Genomic DNA, 20,336 nt, shown 5'->3' on the forward strand with positions numbered 1-20,336 from the left:
GCGACCGGGGGTCATTCCAAGATCGATCCAGAGGCTACCAGGGTTCGAGACGGCCCTTTCGAGGGAATAACCAGAGAGGCTACCGCCGCTCAAAGTGACTCTGCCACCCAGTTCCCTCTCGGCGGGAAGCTCCAGCACTTCCACGCCTCTTGGTACGCCACCACCACAGACCAATGGGTCAGGGCCACGGTGGCAGGGGGACTATGCCTGGAATTTGTGGGTTTACCCCCCAGCCGGTTTATACACTGCCCACAACTCAGGAAACCGCAAGACAAGCAGCGACTACAAAACGAGATCGCTCATTTGCTGGAAATTCAAGCAATAGAACCGGTTCCACAACACGAGCAGGGGAAAGGATTTTACTCAAGAATCTTCATTGTCCCCAAAGCCTCGGGAGGCTGCAGGTTGATTCTCAACCTAAAACAACTCAACCTCTTCATAAAGTACCGGCGATTTCGCATGCATTCGCTGCAAACCATTTTGACCTCCATCAGATCACACGACCTGCTAACGTCTATCGACTTAAAGGAAGCTTACCTTCACGTCCCCATACACACAGCACACCGGAAGTACCTACGGTTTTGTTCAGAAGGGATGCACTTCCAATACAAGGCCATGCCATTTGGCCTTTCGTCAGCCCCACGGACTTTTACCAAGCTCCTGGACGCCCTGACGGCACACCTGCGATCTCAATCCATCAGACTGATGGCGTACCTGGACGATATCATCATACTGTCCAGGTCGTCAGCGCAGGCAACCAAGGACCTGAACCTGACCATACGAACCTTGGAGGATCATGGCTTTACCATCAATCTGGAAAAGAGCCAATTGGTCCCCAATACCAACCTTTTACATCTGGGAGCGGTCATAGACACCTTGACGAGCTCAGTATCACTCTCCCCAGAAAGAATCGCAAATATACGACGGTTGATGGCCGAACTCAACCAAAGCAGACGGGTTCCCATGTCACTGTTGTCAAAGGTGTTGGGAACTCTAGTCTCGACTATAGGGATTGTACCTTGGGCCAGGCACCATATCCGAGACCTACAGTGGTTTCTACTACCGGCACAAAGGGCCAAGGTGAGTCACTCACACCGGCAGACACGTATCCCACAACAAGTCAGGGTTTCCCTGAGATGGTGGACATCAACCGCATTACTCAGAGGTTCCTCCTTTCAAACACAAGACAAGATGACCCTCACTACAGATGCCAGCCTTTACGGTTGGGGAGCTCACATCGGCCCCCACATGGCGCAAGGCAAGTGGTCAGTAGAGGAATTGACACCTGTAAACATCAACTTCCTCGAACTAAGAGCGGTCTTCCTGGCTCTCCAAACCTTCCAAACTATTGTCCAGGACAAACACATACTAGTGCTTACGGACAATGTGGCGACCAGAGCCCACCTGAACCATCAGGGGGGTACCAGGTCGCGCCGCCTCATGGACGAGACGGCGAAACTTTTCAATTGGGCCGAACTTCACCTAGCGTCCTTGTCCGCAGAGCACATAGCCGGGACCACCAACACCCAGGCGGACTGGCTCAGCAGGGCTACCCTGGACCCATCAGAGTGGAGGCTGGACCCGGCCCTTTTCCAGCAGATATCGCAAAGGTTTGGGACTCCATCTGTGGACCTGTTCGCCACTCACCGGAATACGCAGACCCCAAGGTTCTACTCACGTTTTCCGGAGCCGAGAGCAGAAGGGGTCAATGCCCTACGGTCAGCTTGGCCGACAGGACTACTATACGCATTTCCCCCAGTGAACCTGATACCAAAGGTCATAGAAAAGATTCTCCAGGAAAGAGCAGAGGTCCTGATGGTGGCGCCACACTGGCCACGCCGGCCGTGGTTTGCCGACCTGATGGCTCTGTCATTGGAACCGCCGTGGAGGATGCCAGACAACATCATCAGTCTCAGCCAGGGGAACCTGTTACACCCGGATCCTCAGTGGCTACAACTAACCGTCTGGCACTTGAAAGGCACAGATTGAGACATCAAGACCTGCCGGAGAAGGTCATCGATACCATTCAGGCTGCTCGACGTCCCTCGACCTCCAGGATATACCAGGCCACTTGGGCGGCCTTCTGTACCTTTTGTGACAAGGAGGGCAAGAATCCCACGGGAGCATCGGTAATCACGGTGCTGGAATTCCTGCAAGCAGGAATAGACCGGGGCCTAGCTCCTAACACGTTGAGGAGACAGGTGGCAGCACTGTCTACCATGATTCAGATACCAGAGGCTCGTTCGCTAGCTCACCACGCGTGGGTAAGAGACTTTATACGGGGAGCCTCAAACGCACATACACCACCGGTACGCAGATTTCCCTCTTGGGACCTATCACTCGTACTCAAGGCCTTGACAAAACCACCTTTTGAGCCTTTGAGATCAATTCCACTTAGGCTCCTTTCACTGAAGACAGCCTTCTTAGTAGCGGTCACATCGGCACGCAGGGTGTCAGAGATTTCAGCACTCTCAGTAAGACCGGACTTATGTATATTTTACCCGGACAGAGTGGTGCTCCGTCTGGATCCATCGTTTGTTCCCAAGGTGAATACCCTATTTCACAGGAAACAGGAACTTATATTACCGGACTTCTGCGCACATGGAGACCATCCATCCGAATTAAGATGGCATAAGGTCGATGTACGGCGAGCTATAAAGATTTATATCAGGAGAACTGCAGAATTCAGGAGGTCAGAGACCTTGTTTGTCTCCTTTGCACAACACAGGATGGGACTTGGACTATCTTCCAAATCGATAAGCCGTTGGCTAAAGGAATGCATCATGGAAGCCTACAGAGCGGGAGGTCACGATCCTCCGCAGGGCTTAACAGCTCATTCAACCAGAAGTGCAGCCACATCGGCGGCCTGGACGACACAGGCCTCTATAGAGGACATTTGCAGAGCTGCTACCTGGGCGGCACCTACGACATTTATTAAGCACTACAAGTTGGACTCATTTGCGTCTGCTGAGGCAGCGTTCGGTAGACGGGTGCTACAGAAAGTGTGTGCATCTCCAACGTCCCAGTTCAGACCTTCTCCCTCCCATGGGCAGTAAATCTTTGGTATATCCCATGTTGGACTCTCCTTCCAGATGCAGTGGAGAAGACCCGTTGTACCTACCTGAACGGTCTTCTCGATGCACTGGAAGGAGAGTCCAAACCCACCCGACTAGTTGAAGTTCAGAAACGTCGGAGATGGGAAGTTACAGTTAATTGTATTAATAAAATTTGGTTATCCTCTTACACCTTTTCCTCGTTTTTAAAACTGGGGCTCATGGGAGCAGTAAGGGGGCGGTAGCTAATTTTATGCTAATTATAACTCAGTCTCTACCAATAGGATTGGTTTATTACCCATGTTGGACTCTCCTTCCAGTGCATCGAGAAGACCGTTCAGGTAGGTACAACGGGTCTTCTAGAGAGCCCCTTGCCCGCCCGAGCAGAAAACGCAGGGTGGAAGCTCACCCCAATGGCCTCACTTGGATCGAAGGCAGCTTCGCTGGAATAGAAAAGGGAAGTTGAGCGAATCTCTGCTGCGGCAGCTGCCGCAAAGCCACTCTGCACGTGCCTCCCGCTTTGAGCCTGGGGTTTGAACCGTCATGGAAGGTGCTCCGAGCAGCTCTTCTGAGATTAGCCGAAGGCCCCGTGCATTCCTCCTCTAGCCCCAAACAGATGGGAAGAAGGCCCTCCTCATCGCCCCCGTGGGTCTTTCCTCAAAGCTACAGGGGAGGGGGGGGACACAGGGTACTGCTGGTGCTTGTTTTAATTTTTTCCCCTCCCCTTGCATTGAAAACTGCTGTTTATCGTCATTTTGTTGAAGTGAGCCCTCAGTGTGGTTTGTGTTCACCACTTAGGCAACTGCTGAAAATCTTGCGGTTTTTAGCCCAGGGACCTGTTTTACTTGGGGGGGGAGAGGGGGGAGGGAAGGGGAAAGAGAAAATACATGAAGCAGTGATAACAAGAGAAGTACTTAAAATATCAGCACGGCGAAGTATGTGTGTGTTTTTCCAAATTCTTGACAGCAGCCCACTTGTAATGATCATCATACGAAAATTATTCGAGTTTTCTTTGAACTGCATCTGTTGGGGGGGGGGGGATTCCACATATATATATATATATATATATATACTGTATATATATATATATATGTCACATGTTAGGGTTTTTTTGTTTTTTGTTTTTTTGCTGAATTTGAAAATTAAGGGAGACTAGGATAGATCTATTTCGGCCTTATTTTGGCCTCATCAGCTAGCCATACCCACTGGGACTTGAACCTGCAACCTTTGCCTTGTAAGGCAGAGAATTATCCTCTAGGCTACAGTATCCAATCCCTTCAGCTCTGCACCAGGGAAGGGTTACATATTTTTGTGTGGAATCATCCTGGTGTATTGAAGGAGCATCACAGCTCCTTATTTGCCTCTCGGCCCAACTCAGGGCCATTTCCAAGGCAGTTAATTTTGTTGATAGCCGACAATTCTATCTGTATGTGTCACTTTTTTTTTTTTTTTTGCTGAATTTGAAAATTAAGGGAGACTAGGATAGATGTATTTCGGCCTTATTTCGGCCTCATCAGCTAGCCATACCCACTGGGACTTATATATATTGGTAAGGTCTAGCCTTCCTCAATCTTACGTCCCCTTGCCGGTCCCAGAATTCCTAAGCAGTCCCTGAAAGATACCAGATGGTATAAGATTTTTTTTTTTAAATTAATTTAATTTATTAGACATATAAGCCGCCCAACTCCTTGTGGAATCTGGGCGATGTACAGTAATAGAAAGAATATAATATAATAATAGCAATATAAATAATCATTCAAAAAAAGAATAAAGCAATGACAGTATTAAACCATTTTTTTTAAAAAATCCCAAAATAAAGCGAGCATTCAGCAAGCATTTGTTCTTCTTAGGCAAGAGGAAAAAAGTCTATCGATTGGGCTAAAACTTTTAAATACTCTTGGGTCTTCCTTGGTTTTGAGTAACGCAGACATATTGGGGAGAGTTATTAAAAGCAAGGTCTCGTTTAAACCTGGCTACGCAAATGCCCCCCACCTGCCTCTCTCAATTTTAGCCACTCATGAACTCACTCGTAGGGCAAAATGGTGCCAGTGGTGGACGTTTTACCTTCCTGGGTAAGAGTTAGATATTTTTTTTTTCCTATGGTAAGTAATCTTTCCCTTTCTTCCTTTTTTTTGTTCTTTCCTTCCTTCTCCTTTTTTTTCCCCCCTCTCTCTCTCAACCCTTTCCAGGTAAAAGTCCTCCTGTAAGCCAAGTCGGGTCTTCCGATTTTGCCAAGCCCCCCGATCCATTTCAGCCATTCGGGGCTGACAGCAGTGACCCGTTTCAGAGTAAAAAGGGGTTTGGGGACCTATTTAGTGGAAGAGTCCTGTTTGCTCCTTCCTCTTCACGTAAACCTCCTAAAGACTCTTCCCGGGGGTTTGCTGACTTCAGCTCTGTAAGTTAAGTTCCTTCTCTCTGCATCAACAGCTGCTTTTTCTAAGCTGCTAACAGCAGTTGCCTCTGGGCTCTCTTTTCTGTTTCAACTGCCCCTCTTCTCCTTTTCTTTTCCACAGCTTTTTGTGTCTTAATCCAGTGTTTCCCAACCTTGACAACTTGAAGATACTTGGACTTCAACTCCCAGAATTCCCCAGCCAGCGAATGCTGGCTGGGGAATTCTGGGAGTTGAAGTCCAGATATCTTCAAGTTGCCAAGGTTGGGAAACACTGTCTTAATCTTTCATGCTGTCTCTCTCTCTCTCTCTCACACACACACACACACACTTGATGTAGTTCTGTATTTACTTCTGTTTTGCAACACCTTGACATACCAATAAAGAGAGTCTTGAGTTTGATGCTGCTAATTAGAGAGGTTTGTTTGTTTGCTTGCTTGTCTAGTGGAATACTGCTTTTTCTTCCAAATTTCCAGACTTCTTTGAGAGGGGACTACATCCTGAAGCTTCCTTCGGGAACTTTTGGAATCCAGAAAAGTTAAATAAAAGGCTGCTTATTGTAACGTTTTCAGCATTTTTGCAACCAAGCACTTCCTGTCTGTATTCCACAAATGAACATGGGGGCTAATAGTGGTGCCCACCCGGATTTTATCTCCGCCAATAATTTGCAAAGGCACCAGACTTTTATTTTAACACATTTAGTAGACACGTACATTATAAAACCTGAAATAAATAGTCAAACAATGCAGGTGTGAAATGCTCCCGGTTTGCTCGTGCCTGTTGGTCATCGGAGCGCCAGTTGCGAAGGAAGTGCAAGGCTCCGCCAACACATCTGGACCTGCAATTGAGTTATGTTACCCCCTATGCATGCTCAAAGCATCCTGTGCATGCGCAGAGGGTAAAAGAAACCAAATGGCAGCATCCGGGTGGGTGGCGGAACCTCGCGCTGCTCTCCGACAACCAGAAGACACGAGCGAACCGGGTACAAGTATTTCACCCCTGAAATGAAACCATGTGGGAACATAGGTAGTTTTTAAACAGCCTTCCCCTGCTTGTGTGCACCAAGCAATGATTAAACTACAACTCCCAGGATTGATTGATTGATTGATGTATTTATTTATTTATTTATTTATTTCATTTGTATGCCGCCCCTCTCCGGAGACTCAGGGCGGCTAACAGCAATAATAAGACAGCATATAATAATAATCCAATACTAAAAACAATTCAAAACCCATTATAATAAAAACCAAACAGACATACAGACATACCATGCATAAAATTGTAAAGGCCTAGGGGGAAAGGGTATCTCAATTCCCCCATGCCTGGCGGCAGAGGTGGCTTTTAAGTAGCTTACGAAAGGCAAGGAGGGTGGGGGCAATTCTAATCTCTGGGGGGAGTTGGTTCCAGAGGGCCGGGGCCGCCACAGAGAAGGCTCTTCCCCTGGGTCCCGCGAAGCGGAATTGTTTAGTTGACGGGACCTGGAGAAGACCCACTCTGTGGGACCTAACTGGTCGCTGGGATTCGTGCAGCAGAAGGATGCCCAAGTACCACAGCCAATTGCTGGGACAGCTAAGAATTAAGAATGTTATCGTGCTACTTATTTAGAAAGTGCCAATTCCGGGGGCAATTCTTTTGAGGGGAACAGAGAAAACCCGACTTCTGGCTGACTTCCTTGTTCAGAGAAGGACAAGCTGAGATGAAGTGACCTGCCTCAACAGTGTAATGTTTAGGAATGGGAATAATAGAATACAGTAGTAATAACCCAAGTCCTTGGAGAGGGGCGCCGTACAAATTTAATAAATTATTATTATTATTATTATTATTATTATTATTAATTATTATTATTAACAAACACCATTGTTGTAGGATTAAATGTACAAAATATCTAGAAGTGTGGAAGTGGGAACTTATAATCAACATATTGAACTCAGCCATAAGGCACTGAGAGTAAATATGGAGAAGTAACCTTACTGCATTGTTAGGACCACCAGGTGTACAAACTGGTCTTATATCTGTTTCAAGCTGCAGAGTATACCCACTGTTACCCCTGTGGTGTCAGGGGCATCCATATGACAGATTGAAAGTCAGGAGATTGGTTGCAATTACGCAATCAAAGCTCTATACTACAACGTGTAAGATGTGTGAACTTCGACACCCAGAATTCTGTGAGTTGCAGTCCATATGTCTTAAAGCAGGGGTCCCCAAACTTGGCAACTTTTGTGGACTTCAACTCCCAGAATTCTCCAGCGATGCTGGCTGGAGAATTCTGGGAGTTGAAGTCCACAAGTCTTAAAGTTGCCAAGTTTAAAGACATCTGCCTTAAAGCTACGAAATTAGATTTTTTTTTAAACCCCTTGAGAAATAGAGACTATTTGGAGTATCTGTTTAACATCCGGTTATTTAAAGGTCTGGTTTCTAGTACTAGATTTTAGATGAATGCTGGTATGATTGAAGTTCAAGTGATAAACAGGAAAACCTAAGTAACACAATCTTTGGTTTTATTTTGTCTTTCCACTTCTTGCTTTCCTTATTTGGCATTCAGTTTCTCAGCAGAAATTGAGCTACACAATCCACCTGTGAACATTTGTTTTTCCTCCCCCCTTTTTTTAAAAGCACAAATCCTGTTTCCTTTCTGGTTATGCAATCTTTCTAAGAGTTTGTGGTGTTGAATCTGCCATTTGGTTTGCCCTCTTCGATATGGCAACTCATACAAGCCTTGGATCCTTGAATGGGGGTGTGTGAGCCAGAGTCACCCTTTCCACCCAAAGCCCTGCTCACTTCTCAGAAATAGCTTGTGAAATTCCTTCAGTGGAAGCAGTCAGTTCTTTCTCTCTCTCTCTCTTGGCATTGCATATGCTTGCCTGCCTGCAGCCTGTCCATTGCAGAGAATACAGAAAGGGTTCACCAGGGTCTGGAATATGTTTTAACTCCATTTAACCTAAAGCTTTATATAATTCCTGCATCCGGCTGGGTGCATGTACATGAATGGGGCAATGGCGTACGTGCTTTTATACCTCTTATGCTAAAAATCTAATTATTTATTTATTTATTTATTTATTTGCTTGCTTGCTTGCTTACTTACTTACTTACTTACTTACTTACTTACTTACTTACTTACTTACTTACTTACTTACTTACTTATTGGATTTGTATGCTGCCCCTCTCCGGAGACTCAGGGCGGCTAACAGCAATAATAAGACAGCGTACAATAATAATCCAATAATAAAAACGATTAAAAACCCATTAATATAAAAACCAAACATACATACAGATATACCATGCATAAAATTGTAAAGGCCTAGGGGGAAAGAGTATCTCAATTCCCCCATGCCTGGTGGCAAATGTGGGTTTTAAGTAGCTTACGAAAGGCAAGGAGGGTGGGGGCAATTCTAATCTCTGGGGGGAGTTGGTCCCCAGAAGGCCGGGGCCGCCACAGAGAAGGCTCTTCCCCTGGGTCCTGCCAAGCGGCATTGTTTAGTTGACAGGACCCGGAGAAGACCCACTCTGTGGGACCTAACTGGTCGCTGGGATTCGTGCAGCAGAAGGCGGTCCCTGAGATAATCTGGTCCGGTGCCATGAAGGGCTTTATAGGTCATAACCAACACTTTGAATTGTGACCGGAAACTGATCGGCAACCAATGCAGACTGCAGAGTGTTGGTGTAACATGGGCATATTTGGGAAAGCCCATGATTGCTCTCGCAGCTGCATTCTGCACGATCTGAAGTTTCCGAACACTTTTCAAAGGTAGCCCCATGTAGAGAGCATTATAGTAGTCGAGCCTCGAGGTGATGAGGGCATGAGCGACTGTGAGCAGTGACTCCCGGTCCAAATAGGGTCCCTATTATCATATTGGCTTGCCATGTGGGGGTTTTTTTTTTGTTTTGTTTTTACAATTAATTCCTACTTGCATTGAACCCTGAATTTCACTTACATATCGTGTGTGTGCGGTTTTGGGCATAGCATGCGTGCATCTGTAGCAGCAAGGACGCTTCTGATTTTTCTTCTACTGTTACTTTGAAATACGAGCGCCGAGAAAGCATAGAGGATGTTGTTTTTGTGGGCTGAGCTTTGCATTCCCGCTGTCTTGATGTTTGGTTTGACTCCTCACCTCTTCCTCCTAAGGTCCATCAACCACAGCTTGAGAAGGGTGACCCTGCTGGAAGAGGGCTAGGCTAACTTCTGTCACGCCTTGTGGGTTATCCAGGACCTGCAGGATGCAAAACGAATCTTTGCAAAGGCTGTGACTCCAGCAACTGGCAGGATTTCTCCTTCTCCAAGCTGGGGAAAAGCCCTCCGGGACTTATTGACCTTTCCATTGCTTGCAATTTTAGGTGGGATGGGCTTCAGTACATTCCTGATTCTCCCACACCCTTTGGAGCTGTCAACATGCCTCTCTTTTCAGGTGTCAAGCACAGAGCCTTGCTAGAGCAGTGTTTCTCGACCTTGGCAGCTTGAAGATATCTGGACTTCAACTCCCAGAATTCCCCAGCCAGCGAATGCTGGCTGGGGACTTCTGGGAGTTGAAGTCCAGATATCTTCAAGCTGCCAAGGTTGGGAAACACTGTGCTGGCGAAAGGAAATAGAGGAAATTTTTTCAAAGCTGCTTAACAGATAGAAAACATGTAGTCAAAGTAATAGGATACCCTATTTGATCAGGAGGTCAGGCCAGTTCCCTACAAGGAAAAAAAACTAAATTATGTGTAGAAAATTGGCAAGTGATTTCAGGCAGACAAGCAGTGAATCCTTCATTATATGAAATGCATAAGGGATTTATAGAAGAGATGAGATAGGTATTGGGCTTAGATAGATTTACATGAGGAATCAGACATATTCTGGCCTTTAATCCAGCAGTTGTAGTGAAAAGTACACAACCAGATCCTAAGGACAATTGAGGTGGGGCACTATTTGATATGGGATTCATTACCAACATTCATAGGCTTTATAAATCAACTTTAAATCTTTTCATCCTGGTGGCTACCATTGTGGCGCCTGAAAGACCAGGTCCATATGTGAAAGTTCAGTTCAGTTAATTTATTGCTAATGGTTTATGTGCAGGAATTCATCTCATAACAAACAGCACCTGGTTAGAACTAGATAAGGGGCAATGGCACTTAAAGCTGATAATACTTAGTTCGTTTGTGACTATGTAGGGATTCTAAACTGACTTCTCCAGCTTCTGCCATTCCTTCTACACTACTGTATTTCCCAATAATGAGTTCTGTAATTTGCACTGTAGGACCAAATTATTATTATTATTATTATTATTATTATTATTATTATTATTATTATTATTATTATTATTTAGATTGGTATGCTGCCCCTCTCTGTAGACTCGGGGCAGCTCACAACAATATACAATAACATATCTAATAATTAAAATATCTAAAAACCCCTCATTTAAAAGCAAGACATACACACAAACATACCATGCATAAACTACATAGGCCAGGGGGAGATGTCTCAATTCCCCCATGCCTGACGGCAGAGGTGGGTTTTAAGGAGTTTACGAAAGGCAAGGAGGGTGGGGGCAATCCTAATCTCCGGGGGGAGCTGGTTCCAGAGGGTCGGGGCCACCACAGAGAAGGCTCTTCCCCTGGGTCTCGCCAGACGACATTGTTTAGTCGACGGGACCCGGACAAGGCCAACTCTGTGGGACCTAACTGGTCACTGGGATTCGTGCGGCAGAAGGCGGTCCCGGAGATATTCTGGTCCGATGCCATGAAGGGCTTTATAAGTCATAACCAACACTTTGAATTGTGACCGGAAACCGATTGGCAACCAATGCAGACTGCGGAGTGTTGGTGTAACAAGGGAAGGGAAGCCCATGATTGCTCTCGCAGCTGCATTCTGCACGATCTGAAGTTTCTGAACACTTTTCAAAGATAGCCCCATGTAGAGAGCATTACATTAGTCGAACCTCAAGGTGATGAAGGCATGAGTGACTGTGAGTAGTGAGTCCCGGTCCAGGTAGGTCCGCAACGCCCCCCCTTGCCACAGCTGAAAGATTGTTCTCTAATGTAAGCTGTGTATCGAGGAGGACGCCCAAGTTGCGGACCCTCTCTGAGGGGGTCAGTAATTCCCCCCCCCCAGGGTAATGGACGGACAGATGGAATTGTCCTTGGGAGAATAAATAGTTATTCTCAACCACCTGTTGCTCAGCATGATTGAATGAGTCCAGATTTTAATTCTCAGGAAAAGGCAACTTCCGTTTCTTTGGTTTAAAGATTTTATTTGAAACCTCTCATTCCTTTTTTATTTATTTAAGCACTTAAAATGTTTTAGTAATACCATAGATTTATAGAATTGGAAGAGGCAGCGTAGCAATAGCAACAGCACTTATATGCCAGTTCATATTGTTTTCCTGCCCTCCCTAAGCAGTTTACAGAGTCAGCACATTGCCGCCAATACTCTGGTCTTCATTTTATTGATCTTGAAAGGATGGAAGGCTAAGCCAACCTTGAGACACTCAGGTCGAACTCCTGCCTGTGGGCAGAGTTAGCCATGCAATATGCACAGCTACTACAGTTCCTGAATGGTGCAGATATGGAAATTAAAGCTGCATGACAGCTGTCCAGCCTCTGTTGAAATACTTCCAAGGAAGGAAATCTCCTCTTCTGAGTAACTGTTTCCACTGTTAAATTCAGTGTACTCTTAGAAAGTTTAATTTTGTGACGTTTTATTCTAAAAGTTTAGCTAGAAACCCCTTCCTTTCATCTTCCTAGCGTTATTCCCACAGGTGCAGGGTTCATTTCTCGGATTGACAAATGCCATCACACAGGATCAAAAGCAGCATCTAGGTCATGTCTGCATTTTAACATATTTGATTGTAGATCCATAGGTTGCAACAAAACCTTGTCAGCTGTCCACCCACCAAGGTGGGCTATTTTGCTCTGGGTTCAATTCAGTACTACCCTGATGGATGGGCAGTATCCAGCAGGACCACTAGGAGGAGCAGACCTCACAGCCTAGAATAGGGGTCTCCAACCTTGGCAATATTAAGACTTGTGGACTTCAATTCCCAGAAAGACTTATGGACTTGTGGACTTCAATTCCTCAGCAAAGCTGGCTGAGGAACTCTGGGAATTGAAGTTCACAAGTCTTAAAGTTGGTAAGGTTGGAGATCCCTGACCTAGAAACTCTTTCCTATAACCTCATTATTCCAAGTTCCACTGTCTGGGATATTAGAAAACAAGTGATGGATTTCTTTTAGGTACTGTTAGAATATTGTTATATCTTCTCTTAACATATGCTTCCCAGGGCTAAACACATTCAGCTTCTAAATCTTTAAGAGGACTTAATCTCCAGTCCCCATACATTGTCCTTACATCCTTGCTCTGAATTTGATCCAGTAATCTGAATCTTTTTATTTCCAAATCCGATGCTCAGAATTAGAAATATTCAAGGAGGAGGTGTGGTCTGTACAGAATAAAGTAGAATAGTTATTTTTCCAATATCTTGTCCCATAGATAATTTTGCCAAAGTAGTACTCCCCATCCTATGCCTCTGCATAAGAATTTTGTTACCTAAGCGCATGGTTTTGCATTTCTGTCTGTTTCAGTTTTTTCTAACCCACCAAGAGAGTTTTGAATTTTATTTCTCTTTGTATACAGCACGTAGTTTATCCATCTGCAAATTTAAATAAGGGTACCTTACCCTTCTTCATCCAAATGACTAAATTGGCAGTGGGTATGGGAGGAGGAGGGATATTATTATTATTATTATTATTATTATTATTATTATTATTATTATTATTATTATTATTTATTGGATTTGTATGCCGCCCCGAGTCTGCGGATAGGGGCGGCATACAAATCCAATTAATAATAATAATAATAATAATAATAATAATAATAATAATAATAATAATTTAGAGCTACACCTTGTGACATCTTGCCTGATTTTCCCTTCTAATTTAAGGAGGAGAGTCATCCTTTGTGAATTCTTATTGAGCCAGCAGTGTATCCATTTAACAGTCGTGCCATCTAATAAATTAGTCAGAACAATTAACCAACAAGGTTGGCACAGTGGTTAGAGTGCAGCACTGCAGTGGTTAGAGTGCAGCACTGCATGCTACTTCAGCTAACTGCTAGCTGTAGTTCAGCAGTTCAAATCTCACCACAGGTCAAGGTTGACTCAGCCTTCCATCCTTCCGAGGTGGGTAAAATGAGGATCCAGATTGTTGGAGGCAATCGGCTGATTTCGTAAAACTGCTTAGAGAGGGCTGTAAAAGCACTATGAAGCGATATATAAATCTAAATGCTATTGCTATTCTCAAAGGAGATACATAAAGATTTGGGCAGACCTCAGTTTGTTCAGATGCAGTTCATTTGATCCTAGAAATTTTAAACTCATTCCAAGTAAATGGGTGTTCTGATTATTTTTCTATTCCATTCCAATTTTAATCCAGCGGTTTCATCCCATTCTGATGGCATATTTTTCCTCTTACTGGAGAAAACTAAGGCAAAATAAGAGTTGAGTCGTTCTTTTTTGTTGTTGTCATTATCTTTTAAAATTGCCAAGTTTGAAGAGCTCTGTTCTATACAAATGAAATATGTGCCCTAGGACAAAATTGCAGGATCCATTATGGGTAGGTCACGGGGACCAGAGGTTTTTTCTTCTGAGCTTTCAGACTCATGCTAGAGCCCATTTCAGGGAACTTCTCTAAAAACTCAGAAGGCAAAAACTTTGGTCCTGATGACCGATCCGGAGAGGATCCTACTTACCGTACTTCCTATTTCAGTGCTATTTCCAGCTGGAAAATTGAAAGTAGTTTCATCCACAATACTTAGGGAGAGTGTAGTTTTATTTTATTTTATTGCACACTTTAGAGTCATCGGCAAATAGGCAAACCTTTGGTAGGGAAGATTTGCCCATTTGACGATGACTCTAAAGTGTGCAATACGGTTGATATTCCTGGAGGCATCTGTAATATGGTAAATGATTTAGCTATACTAGATAAATGGTCAAAGCAATGGAAACTGCAGTTTAATATTTCCAAATGTAAAATAATGCACTTGGGGAAAAGGAATCCTCAACCTGAGTATTGTATTGGCAGTTCTGTGTTAGCAAAAACTTCAGAAGAAAAGGATTTAGGGGTAGTGATTTCTGACAGTCTCAAAATGGGTGAACAGTGCAGTCAGGCGGTAGTGAAAGCAAGTAGGATGCTTGGCTGCATAGCTAGAGGTATAACAAGCAGGAAGAGGGAGATTATTATCCCGCTATATAGAGTGCTGGTGAGACCACATTTGGAATACTGTGTTCAGTTCTGGAGACCTCACCTACAAAAAGATATTGACAAAATTGAACGGGTTCAAAGACGGGCTACAAGAATGGTGGAAGGTCTTAAGCATAAAACGTATCAGGAAAGACTTAATTAACTCAATCTGTATAGTCTGGAGAACAGAAGGAAAAGGGGGGACATGATCGAAATTTTTAAATATGTTAAAGGGTTAAATATAGGAAAGTGAACACAAGAACAAGGGGACACAATATGAAGTTAGTTGGGGGAAAGATCAAAAGCAACATGAGAAAATATTATTTTACTGAAAGAGTAGTAGATCCTTGGAACAAACTTCCAGCAAATGTGGTAGATAAATCCACAGTAACGGAATTTAAACATGCCTGAGATAAACATATATCCATCCTAAGATAAAATACAGAAAATAGTATAAGGGCAGACTAGATGGACCATGAGGTCTTTTTCTGCTGTCAGTCTTCTATGTTTCTATGTTTATTTATTTCAGGGGGTCATTTTAAAAACTTTATGCTGTCATCTTACTATCCAGCAGTTGTGTGTCTTATATCAAGATATAAAGGAGGCACTGGATAAGTGGTTCCTCTTCTTTCACTAAACTGGGTAGAAAATTGACAGGTTTCGGGAAGTTTCTTCTTAGAAGCTTCAGTGGTGGTTTTTATGCATGGGATGGATGCAACACACATGATTTTAGTTCTGTCACATTTGACCTGAGACCTTCTAAATACCAATAAAGGAGAATATTTGTGGCACAGAGTTGACATGAGGAGTCCTTGCTGCTCTCTGGGCTTGGTTATTTTCTTGCAAGAAAACAACCAAATTCAGAAAGTGCCAAGGACCCCTCCTCACCTTGTAATTAGCGGTGGCCTCAATGTATGTTAGCAAAGGATTGCAACATTCATTTATTTGTATGTATCGGTTAGATTTATACAGTAGTCTGCCTTCCCAAAGACAAAGGTGACATATGGAGCATTCCTTCTTCCAGTTTTCCTCCACAGTTTTTCCCTTGTGAGATAGACTGAGCCGAGAGAAAATTATTGGTGTGACTGAGTTGAGGGCAATGGTGAATAAAAGGCCTCGTTTCATCAAAAATGTAATCCCTGAACTACACTGGTTGTCTCAGAGCTGCTGCTGCTTTTATTATGCCAGATTATTCATCCATCCATCCCCTGTTCTTCCTTTCCGGCAGAATTTTGGTCTCAGGCCGTAAACTATTTCTCATCTCATGCTCCCCATTTCTTTCTTTCTTTCTTTCTTTCTTTCTTTCTTTCTTTCTTTCTTTCTTTCTTTCTCTTTCTTTCCTTCCTTTCCATTTTTTCTTTCTTTCTTTCCTTTCTTTCTTTCCTTTCCTTTCTTTCTTTCTTTCTTTCTTTCCTTTCTTTCTGTTCTTTCTTTCTTTCCTTTCTTTCTTTCTTTCCTTTCTTTCCATTCTTTCTTTCCTTTCTTTCTTTTCTGTTCTTTCTTTCCTTCCTTCCTTCCTTTCTTTTGTTTGTTTGTTTGTTTGTTTCCTTTCTTTCTTTCTTTCCTTCTTTCTTTCTTTCTTTCTTTCTTTCATCAGAACTTGACTTCTACATGCCAAATAGAGTATCTCTTCAGAGAGCAGACTTAAAACCAAGTCCAGAAGAGCCTTTTAAATCTCAGCTTTTATATCACGCATCCTTTTTAGAATTACTTTTGTGTGCGTTTTCTCTTTCTTCTTTCATTAATACCAGCTTGTAATGAAATATGAAGACAGCAACAATGCTCATCATTGTAGCCCATATCAGATATGATTTTGAGCCTGAAAGAGACCCTTTGGGGCACTTCCCATGCAGCAGAGATGAAAAATTGCAGGGTCCCTAAGTGTAGCTCTTAGCCTCTCTGGTTAGGATTGATGAGAATCCACTAACACTTTGCAATAGGAATCACCTATCATCTGTAACTGTAACAAGCCATATTTGTTTATTATATATTTGTTAGATTTTTATCCCACCTTTTATATTTGATAAATGACTCCTTCCTTCCTCCTATTTTCCCCGTAACGACAACATTGTGGGATGGACTTAGAGCAGTGTTTCCCAACCTTGGCAACTTGAAGATATCTGGACTTCAACTCCCAGAATTCCCCAGCCAGCATTCGCTGGCTGGGGAATTCTGGGAGTTGAAGTCCAAATATCTTCAAGTAGCCAAGGTTGGGAAACACTGGCTTAGAGAGAGTGACTGGCCCCAAGTCATCTAGCCAGCTTACTAGTCATGTCAAAAGTGAGACTAGAACTCTCAATCTTCCAATGATTGGCTCAAAGTCACCCAGCTGGCTTTCATGGCTAAAGTGGGACTAGAACTCACAGTCTTCTGTTTCTAGGTCAGCACCTTAACCACTGCACCAAACTGGCTCTTACAGCTAGAACACCAAACATACGCACAATATTGCCACCCAAGCCATGGACCATCCTGCCCTAAATGTTAAGAGCAACCTTTGGCCTGATCCTAGATATGTGGGTGCTTATTGGGTTTCTCTGTTGTAAGATATAAACGATGGGTTTTGCAATTTTTTAAAATAGTTTGTTAAGTCTATTATAATTCAAAGTTACTTTATGCAAAATAGTTATTTTATTTACTTATAATAGTTCAGGATTTTAACATAATTTCCACATTAAAAAAACAGTAATATTCAGAGGTGATATGGAGATCTAGTATCAAGCAAAATATGTAGAAGAGTTTGGGGACATAAGGGGAAATGAAAAATGGGTAGGCAAGAGGGTTCAGTCAAAAAGCCCAGGCCGGAGAACATTTTGGTTTGATTGGTTGCAGGGTGAATTGGATTAATGATAGAGAAACGGGTCAGAAAGAGAACATTCAATTACAGTGATACCTCATCTTACAAACGCCTCGTCATACAAACTTTTCGAGATACAAACCCAGGGCTTAAGATTTTTTTGCCTCATCTTACAAACTATTTTCACCTTACAAACCCACTGCCGCCGCTGGAAAACCGCATCTCCGGACTTCCGTATTTTTGTGATGCTGCAGGGGAATCCCAGCAGGGGAATCCCAGCAGTGCAAAAACGGGCGTTTCGCTGGCAACGGAAGTCCGGAGGTGGGATTTCCCAGCGAGGGGAGCCTCAGGGGAATCCCAGCAGCGCAAAAACACAGAGGTCCGGAGGTGGCGTTTCGAGGATTTCGATGTTTTTGGGATGCTGCGATTTCACTGAAGATCCCTTCGCTGGGAAACCCCACCTCTGGACTTCCGTTGCCAGCGAAGCACTCGTTTTTGCAATGCTGGGATTCCCCTGCAGCATCGCAAAAACACAGAAGTCCAGAGGTGGGGTTTCCCAGGGAGGGGAGGCTCAGGGGAATCCCAGCAGCGCAAAAACGGGTGCTTCAGCTGGCAAAAGGGTGAATTTTGGGCTTGCACGCATTAATCACTTTTCCATTGATTCCTATGGGAAACATTGTTTCGTCTTACAAACTTTTCACCTTAAGAACCTCGTCCCGGAACCAATTAAGTTTGTAATACGAGGTATCACTGTACTTAGATTATCCATATCAAGCATTTGTTTTGGTGATCAGAATAAACTGCGATAGAGGCAAGATTAAACTGAAAGCAAGTCCTAGGAACGGGGTGGTGGTGGAATTGTTAAATCGATGCCTTGAAGAAATGATGGGTGAGAAGAGAAGGAGTGGAGGGAAGTAGGAAGGAGAAAGAAGATAGAAGGAAAAGATTGATATAGAGCAGTGGTTCTCAACCTGGGGATTGGGACCCCTTTGGGGGGTCAAACAACCATTTCAAGGGGTCATCTAAGACCATGGGGAAAGACAAATTTCCCATGGTGTTGGGAACTAAAGCTTCTATTCTGACACCTTGGTACAGATTTTTACAATCCAACCAATCAGGTGTTTACAGTAAGGGTGTCCCTCTGACCTTCCTACCAATCAGCTTAAAGCTCTGTTGGGAAAATTGGTGCTAGACTTATGGTTGGGGGCCACCACAACATGAGTAACTATCTTAAGGGGTCACAGCATTAGAAAGGTTGAGACCCACTGAAATAGGGGGGGGGGTGTAAAGAAATGAGGGAAAAACAGACTGATAAATAGCAGTATAAAATAGTTGCAAAAATAGGATATTTCATGATAGATTGGGTGAAAATGTATAATTATGTATGTTTTAGAAAGAACAGAGAAGGGGGGGGGAAGGGAGGAGAAATGATGAGTGGAGAATTTTGAGTAGAACAAGCCAAGAGAAAGGTTTCCTGACCACTCTTGGCCCCTTCCCACCGCTAGTTCCTATAAGTCAGGTATGGAGGGTTGTGGGAGGTGAATCCGTCCCCAGTGATAATGCTGCTGCTTCTACCTGGACTGGGTTTTTCCTTTTCTCTCTATCTTGTTAACCGAGTCTCATTTTTGTTACTTTTTTTAGCTTGGCAATGAGGACCAGCAGTTGGCGTGGGCCAAACGGGAGAGTGAGAAGGCAGAGCAGGAAAGGATGGCGCGATTGCGAAGACAAGAGCAGGAAGACCTGGAGTTGGCCATTGCACTGAGTAAGGCCGACATGCCGACTTCTTAAAAGCAAGGGTGGCCATCAAGCAGACCTGTTTCTCGGTACCTGTTCTAGATCCCCGATGTCCTTGGGCCATTTTTCTCCTCCCACCCCCACCCCACCCCACCCATTTTTATTTCACGACTTCCAGCTACCTGTGGGGCTGACTGTTGAGGAACAAACTGCGTTTGATGAGCTTGGCTTCACGGCAGTCTTTTCGCTTCGTTTCGTTTTTTTTAAATTAAGTTAGACTTTCTAGGCTGAAAATGTTGTTTGTAAGAGAACTTGCAGAAGCCCCGTCACACTGAACTGCCAGATTTTTGTTGCGCTGCAGAAAAACAGTAGCATTAACGGAGCTCCCTCTCGAAACTCCGTTTTGTGTGGAGTGGCAGCGCAGTCACCGAAGCTGCCACTCACCTCTGGGTTCAAGGAGAACTGTGATCTTCATAAAGAGATTGATTGTTTTCATTCTGTAGTTAAGTCACTTTTAATTTTGTTCTGTTGGTCAGTGGCCTGAAATACAACTCGTCATCAGAGTTCCTTTCTTGTGCATTTTGTGCTTTGTCTTAGGAAAACAACTCCCGCTCCCAAGATATTTATAAATTAGAGGGTAGACCTTCACCGAACCATAAGTTGCAACCTCAGACGATAGGGTGCTTCTCCGTGAAAAAGCCTACCCCATTTACAGAAAGCCAACTTGTCAAAGAGAGAGAAAAGATTCCATATGAGTTCTCTCCTGAGATGCTAGTAAGGAGAGAAGGCCAAAATTAAGCGACTCCTTATGCCTTTGATTAAACCTGTTGCGTAAAAGTCCGTTACCTTCTGAGCCTGGATCTCTCTACAACCAAAAGTGCGCTCTGTTGAACAAGAAGTTTCGCTTCTAACCATAAACGCTTTGTTGTACATACGAGAGCATCTTTTAACCAATACCAAATCATATTGAAACCAGGGGAAACTGTTGCGGCTAAGGGCAGGGCCGTTGTGTGTACACTACCTGGAAAACAAACGAAAAATAATAATAATAATTTGGTATCTTTGGAACTGTGGCTGCCCTTGTGTGTGTTTGCCTGTCTTTCTAAAATGTGTTTTGTTGTTGGGAAAGATGTGGGGGGGGGCATGAATTC

The 20,336-nt window shown here is 43.9% G+C and overlaps 1 protein-coding gene across 5 annotated transcripts in view; it reads left to right on the forward strand.

Moving 5' to 3' along the window:
• Window positions 1–19,752, forward strand: part of EPS15L1 (epidermal growth factor receptor pathway substrate 15 like 1) — an 89,393-nt gene extending 69,641 nt beyond the window's left edge. For 4 of the 5 annotated variants that reach the window (XM_070748423.1, XM_070748414.1, XM_070748443.1 and 1 more), the window contains one exon: window positions 19,093–19,752. In XM_070748423.1, coding sequence (XP_070604524.1) covers window positions 19,093–19,103 — 11 coding nt within the window. In that variant the 3' untranslated portion in view covers window positions 19,104–19,752. Of the gene's footprint in view, window positions 1–5,242; window positions 5,449–19,092 lie in introns of all 5 variants that reach the window. The other variant, XM_070748452.1, reaches the window with a different exon arrangement.
• Window positions 19,753–20,336: the final 584 nt, after the last annotated feature.

Source organism: Erythrolamprus reginae, chromosome 1 (assembly GCF_031021105.1).
Source record: "Erythrolamprus reginae isolate rEryReg1 chromosome 1, rEryReg1.hap1, whole genome shotgun sequence".
NCBI classification, from domain to species: domain Eukaryota; kingdom Metazoa; phylum Chordata; class Lepidosauria; order Squamata; family Dipsadidae; genus Erythrolamprus; species Erythrolamprus reginae.